Source organism: Mus musculus, chromosome 7, assembly GCF_000001635.26.
Source record: "Mus musculus strain C57BL/6J chromosome 7, GRCm38.p6 C57BL/6J".
NCBI classification, from domain to species: Eukaryota; Metazoa; Chordata; class Mammalia; order Rodentia; family Muridae; genus Mus; species Mus musculus.
Window position 1 is genome coordinate 65682266 of NC_000073.6, and position 6852 is coordinate 65689117.

The 6852-nt window shown below is 45.0% G+C and overlaps 1 protein-coding gene across 1 annotated transcript in view; it reads left to right on the forward strand.

Moving 5' to 3' along the window:
* Nucleotides 1-6852, forward strand: part of Tarsl2 (threonyl-tRNA synthetase-like 2) — a 47196-nt gene that overhangs the window by 37368 nt on the left and 2976 nt on the right. The window contains exons 13-17 of the mRNA NM_172310.2: nucleotides 502-639; nucleotides 1543-1620; nucleotides 1797-1897; nucleotides 4173-4277; nucleotides 6614-6686. Coding sequence (NP_758514.2) covers nucleotides 502-639; nucleotides 1543-1620; nucleotides 1797-1897; nucleotides 4173-4277; nucleotides 6614-6686 — 495 coding nt within the window. The remainder of the gene's footprint in view (nucleotides 1-501; nucleotides 640-1542; nucleotides 1621-1796; nucleotides 1898-4172; nucleotides 4278-6613; nucleotides 6687-6852) is intronic.

A 6852-nucleotide genomic window follows, 5' to 3' on the forward strand; every position in this document is an offset into this window, starting at 1 on the left:
GGGGTTTCTATACTCATTTGAACCTGTTAGCCATGACATCTGTAGGTTACAATGCTGTATAGTAACTACTAAAAGCATATATGCGTAGATACACTGGCGTGCCTATGTATAGGTCTAAAAGAAATTATAGTCAGTGTTAGCAATGAAAGGTGCCAACCTCCTGGTGTTAAAATCAGGCTTTATGGGGCCAGAGAGATGGCTCATTGGTTAAGAGCACTGCTGTTCTTGCAAGGGCCTAGGTTCAGTTCCCAGCACTTACATCATAACTCGTGACTATCTATAATTCCATTTCTAAAGGATCTGATACCCTCTTCTGGCCTCTGCAACACTGGGTATCATGTGGTGCAGATATATACCAGCAGTCATGCCTATGCACATAAAAATTAAAAGAATACTTTTAAAATTAGTTTCAATAACTATTTGACATAAATGATTTAGCTATAAATACCACAGATGAGTTTAAATTGCTGTTCCATATGAGTGTTTTGCCTTCAATTTCAGATCGAAGAAGAAATAAAGGGGTGCTTGCACTTTTTACAGTCCGTTTACTCGACGTTTGGCTTCTCCTTTCAATTAAACCTGTCCACAAGGCCTGAGCACTTCCTAGGAGAGATTGAGATATGGGATGAAGCTGAAAGGGTAAGCAGTAGACACGAAACCGCACGTCTTGGGGTTTAAACTGGGGAGTCCCGAAACGAGTATGAAGACCATGGGAGGTGGCTAGCCAGTTCTCGTCGCCATGGTGACCATATGAAGAGCACCTCTGCATGCTGTGAGGAGATGGATGCCAGGCAGAGGTGCAGGCACAGGCTAGGCTTGGGCTCGAGTAGGGTCTCCTCCTCACACACACCCTGCCCAGTGCACTCACTACACTCTTCTTCCCAGGAAGGGTGCTGACTCAGTTTACCTAATAGTCACATGAAAGTGAAGAAGAGGATGCTAACTAAGCCTGGCTTAGCCATTCTCCCTGCTCACGCACGTCAGCTTTCTCAGGATCAGGACTGGGCATGAGATGTGATCCTGGTGCCTGGGCTCAGGTGATAACACCTACCCATAAAGCTGTGGGAAACATAAGTGAATTCATGTATGTGAGATAATGGTGGAGTAGTGACAGGCTCGTGCACATGTGCAGTTGTCTTCATGTTTGTGTCAATGTCACCATCATTCTCTCTCAGTCACTTAGAACTGGGTGGGCTATGGGGACTTGCCATTAATTCCATATATATGCAATAATATATACAACACATAATTATATATTACATATTTTATGTATTTATTATGTATGTTTATTTAATATATTTATGATATCTTATATAACACATGATATATTTATTTAATACATATTTTATATTACTTCTATTTATAATTTATAAATTATAAATTGTATCTACAAATACATATATTTCCCACTGTGCTGTTGTTGATAAGTATGTCCTGAAGGAGAGTAGAATATACCTAAGATGTATAGATACTCAGGAGCTGTCCAATAGGATGAATATGTGATAAAGTAGAAGAGTTTTCATGATCTCTCCTTTAAAATAGCAACTGCAGAACAGCTTGGTGGAATTTGGAAAACCATGGAAAATAAACCCAGGAGATGGAGCATTCTATGGCCCTAAAGTAAGTAGAGGATATGCCAAGAGAGAGAGCGAGGGGGAAGAGAGAGGGAAAGAGAGAAAGGGAAGGAGAGAAAGAAAGAGAGAAAGGAAAGGATAGAGAGGGAGGGAGGAAGGGAGAGAGAGGGGAGTTATTTAAAAATGAAAACTGTCTCTAAGCAAGCATTACTTAACTTACAGATCGATATAAAAATTAAAGATGCTATTGGCAGATACCATCAGTGTGCTACAATTCAGCTGGACTTCCAACTGCCTATCAGGTTTAACCTCACATATGTGAGGTGAGTGATTCTAATATCTTCATTATTTGTCGTAAGATCACGTGCAATACAAAAATAAGCACTCGTGAGTTCTGGTGCCTGTGTTATGCACCATGCATTTGTTTACTTATTTGTAGTCTGGGGATTTTCTTCATCCATTTATGTTGCTAGATCAAAAGGCTTAAGTTAAGCCTTAAGTTAATAAGCAAATGACACATTTATTTGACCGTAATTACAGCAGCTCTAAAGTCCCAATATCACGGCACAGACATCTGGCACAGGTCCCCTGCTGCTTCTGAACAGGGCAGAGATGTGGAAAAGGAAATAGCTTTGTGTAGAAAACAGCGAGTGCAGGAGGCAGCCCAGCTCCATAGTAACCTGTTCTCTGGAGCACTAGCCTGTGTGAGAATGGCAGCCATCTCTTCCTGGGTAGCCCTCTTGGCCTAATCACCTCCTACTAGCTAGAATTTCCCACTGCCACCTCTCCGGCTGGGGGCGGAGCTTAGTGAGGTCCATAGACAGCTCAAGGTTAGAACCAGGTGATACCAAGGAGACGAGCCACATGGGGGTGCTGGGGTGTATGTTGGCGAAGGAGCTGGTGTGATTTTCAGGCCTAGGGAGCAAGAGAATGAAGCATCACCATGGATGTGCCTCTTTAGAGAGTAAGAGAGGCTTACTGAGGGGACCCATTGCACACAACCTGGAGGAAGCGCATCAGACAGAGCTCAACATCCATTCCTGTGAAGTGATGGAAACAAGTGTCCTAATGTGACAGGGAGCACTTACCAGCAAATGACAGCTGCATCTCAACAGAAGCAGGGACAAGGTGGGAATGTTACCTGTTTAGTGTTGCCCAGAATTATCTGCTGATAGTTAGGGGCCGTATGGAAGCTCTCATGCCGAAAAATCCTATAAATCAAATGGATAAGAACTCCAAGCCAGGGACAAAGAAAGGGAGCTGGAAGTGAGTGGAGCGTGGAATATCCAGTGTGCCTCCCTGCTTGTCAGCAGTCACCTGCTGGGAAAGACAAGGCAAAAACATTTCAGAAACAATGGCGCAGTGCAGAGTATCCAAAGAGTGTGGACTTAAGAAATAGACTGTGGTGTTTACGTCATAAGATTTTATCAAAGGCAAAGCAGTTACTTAAGTGAAGGTTCAGGCCACAGTCTTGGAATGAATATGGCAAAATTACTATCTTCAAACCTACCTATGAAGTCTAATCCGCTGGGGTTATTTGAAGGGAAGTTTGGTGGTTATTCTAAGGTTTATTGGATAGCGTCAGTGTGTAAGCATAATTTTACGTCACTAATTGATTAAAATAAAAGATGAGACAGAAAATTCTGGATACATAGAGGCCTGTGAAGACAGTATTGTGTTTCTCTTTCCTTTCCCACATGAAACAGTATTTAGGGATTTAGGGATATTCCATACTGCCCCCACACACACACACCCCGCTGTGGAGTAAGTGACATCTGCAGAAGTTCACAGAAGAATGAGTTCAGATGCTTCCGAGCGTCCCCTTCCGACCCGCTCTGCCCAGCTCTCTGGGATCTGCAGATTGCCGCCTGAGTGCAGTGTTTAGCAGCAGCAACTTTTAGCTGCCATGCTGTCCAGTTTTAACCCATGTGAATTGGGTTAAGAGAGGACCTCTCTGTATTTGTTTCAAGTATGTTTTAGAAATAGTTAACTGATGCAGGTTTGAGATCTGTGTTATGGATTACATGCTGAGTAAACTGAGCTGTACCTTCTGAGAGTGTGTGCACGGATTTTGGTGTGTCTTGCTTCATTGAAGTTGGCAGTCACAACTGGCTTCGTTAGTTTTGGGTTTTTTTTTTTTTTTTCTGTAGAGGAGGAGGGAATGATGAACTGTGATGCCCGTGTCATGATGGTTTGCAGTCTGTGGGTAAATTTAACTGATGGGTATTTAAAGTAAATATCAGAAATATTTTGGAAAAATAAGGCTCACAGTGGGGCAGTGGATGAGGGGAGATCTGGATCATTAAGACTGGCTGTGAATGGACATTTTGTCAATCTCAGAGGTGGTGTGTGGTGTCCACTACAGTGTTCTGCTTTTGTATATTTGCAATGTTCTCTGACAATGTGATTTAAAAATAAATTTAAAAGGGATTAGTAAGCAAAGCCAAGTCTAGGGGAAAGGTGCCAACTCTCTAATAAAGATGCCCCAAAACACTAACGACAGACAAGACCGACCACAGTCAGGAGATAAACTTATAGCCAGCCTTTGAAACATACCTAATATATGTGTTTTGTTTTGTTTTTTTTTCATTTTTTCAGTAAGGATGGGGATGACAAGAACAGGCCTGTGATCATTCACCGCGCCATCCTGGGGTCTGTGGAAAGGATGATAGCCATCCTCTCAGAGAACTACGGGGGGAAATGGTGAGTCACATGGGAGGGAGCGCTGGAGGACTGCTCTAAAATCCAGTCTGAACAGATTAAGTTCCAGCTTAGAGTTAGCAAGTATCCACACTGCAAATGGAGGGCTCTTGTTCTATTTGCCAGGTGGGAAAGCAGAGAAGCTCGCAGGCAGAGTGACAGAAAGCCGTACCATTGCCTTTGAGGAGCATGGACTCCAGGTGGTGAAGAGTTACCTTTCCACCCTTCCCAAGCCCACCGGAGTTTCAGGGTTGTCTGTAAAGCAAGTCCGACTCCAGTGTTCCTAGTCTTCTACCACTGCTGTCCCTTTCAGCTCTGATTGTTACGCTGGGGGATCCCTGTGGCCCTGGGCGGTTCCCTGACTACAGAGAAAACCACATCCATCCGATCCACACACAGCCCACACAGTACACCAGCACTAGGTACACAAGCTGCCCCAGCAGCACAGGCCCAGCAAGGAAAGGAAAGGCTCCCACGTGCTATAGCTTGGGGTCCTCTATTCCGGAAGGCAAGCTGCCACAAGTGTGGTGAGCAGGTACCGTTCTGATCACAAGGCCAGATATGGAGAAGTCCGGCTCTAGGGCATCTTCTTAGTTTGTGATTGATGGCCAAGCAATTGTTTCACTAGTGGCAGGTGGTGTGCGCACCCCTGTCCCAGGGTGGCTGTGTTAGTGCCAGAGGTGCCATGGTTGTTACCGAGGCAGTTGTCTCTAAGCACAGATGTTCCTGACTCCAGCGATGCTGGCTCACTCCCTCACTCCTCTGCTAAGGAACTGTCCCATGGCACTGCTGGCAGAACAGAAGAAACCAACATCCAGAGATACCATGTTTACAGGGGAATCACTGTCCTCTGAAACCAGCCTTGCGTAATGAAAGGGACCCAAAGCAGTCAACTGCTCAAAGCTAGCTTGCTGCTCCCCTGGATTAGGACTCGTCGCTACTGACAAGTACTGGGTCCTCAGAAGACGTGCAGCAAGGTGGAACCTAGTGAGGGTGCAGTCATGTGGTGGAGATGATGAATATCCATCCCTTAGTGGCTGCTGTTCATGAACCACTGATTGAGTCCTCTTTATCTGAATATTCAAAAAGTCCTCAAAAGTAAGGTCCCGCTGCCGGGCAATTCCACACCATGGCTGTCTTAGTTAGGGTTTCTAAAGCTATGATGAAAAATTATGACCAAAGCGACTAGGGGAAGAAAGGGTTTACATTGCTTACACTGTTCATACTGAAGGAAGTCAGAACAGGAACTCAAACAGGGCAGGAACCTGGAGGCAGGAGCTGATGCAGAGGCCATAGGGGTGCTGCTTACTGGCTTTCTTCCCCTGGCTTGTTCAGTCTGCTTTCTTATAGAGCCCAGGACTAGCAACCCAGGAATGGGCCACCCATTATGGGCTGGGTCCTTTGCCGTCATTCACTAATTAAGAAAACACCTTACAGCCAGATCTTATGGAGGCATCTTCTCAGTTGAGGTTCCCTCCTTTCAGATAACTCTAGCATGTGTCAGGTTGACCTAAGACTAGTCAGTACACCCACCTTCTGCCAGTGGAAATATCTTGCAGAATTGTACAGAGCATCACAACCAGGACATAAGCATTGATGCTGCTAACCCTGTTTGCGTGTTCCCGTCTTACATGTGCTCCTGTCCGTGGTGTGTTTAGTTCCATAAGACTGTACACATGTAAGCATGAGGTCATCACCACACGGAGTCCTGGAGTGCCATCCCCTGTAAGAACCAATCACGCTTCCTCTTACAGACACAGATGCTCTACTCTGCCGCTGTCCACTAATCCAGCAACCATGAGCCTATTTGTTCTTCAAATGGCAATTCTGTCATTTCAAGAGCGTCCCATAAATGGGGTCGTGCAGTGAGCAGCTTTCTGAGACTGGCTTTTTTTCCCCCCACTAGACTTCTCTTGAGAGCCATCTTTATTCTGTCAGTAGTTGGTTCACCGTGATTACTCTTGGCATTCAAGAGTGTGGTCGTCCATGATTGACTATTCACCAGATGAAGCACATGGGGGTGTTTCCAGTATTCAGCTGTTCTAAATAAAACCATCCTGGATGTCAGTGTGGAGGTGTGGCATGTGAACACAAGGCTCTCTGGGGTAGATGCTCAGGAGGGCAAAATGTGTCTGCCCGCTTTTCTTATCAAAATTCCAAATTTCCTTTCCACTCTGTTCTGATGCCTTCTGACTTGATAAAGTTTCATATGCTTCTGCGCCATTTTACCAGTACCACTGTCTCATGACTGTCACCCTGAGAAAGCTCTGATTACTTTTAGCCACCTAAGTGGTCAGTTTGAAGTGACTTTAAATAGACATATTTTATATACTTTTCAGGCCTCTCTGGCTGTCCCCTCGCCAGGTAATGGTCATCCCAGTAGGCCCAGCTTGTGAAAATTATGCACTACAGGTAAGGTCACAGACATCCAAAGGACATAATGACTTGCCATGTATTCTGTGTGGTCACGGTCTTGAAACGTCATTTGTGTTTTAAGATAATGCCCTGCTAGCATGTTGATGGCCGCCTCCTCCTTCCATTGTTGGAAGCAATGAATGAGTGATGTCTATGGGCTGTG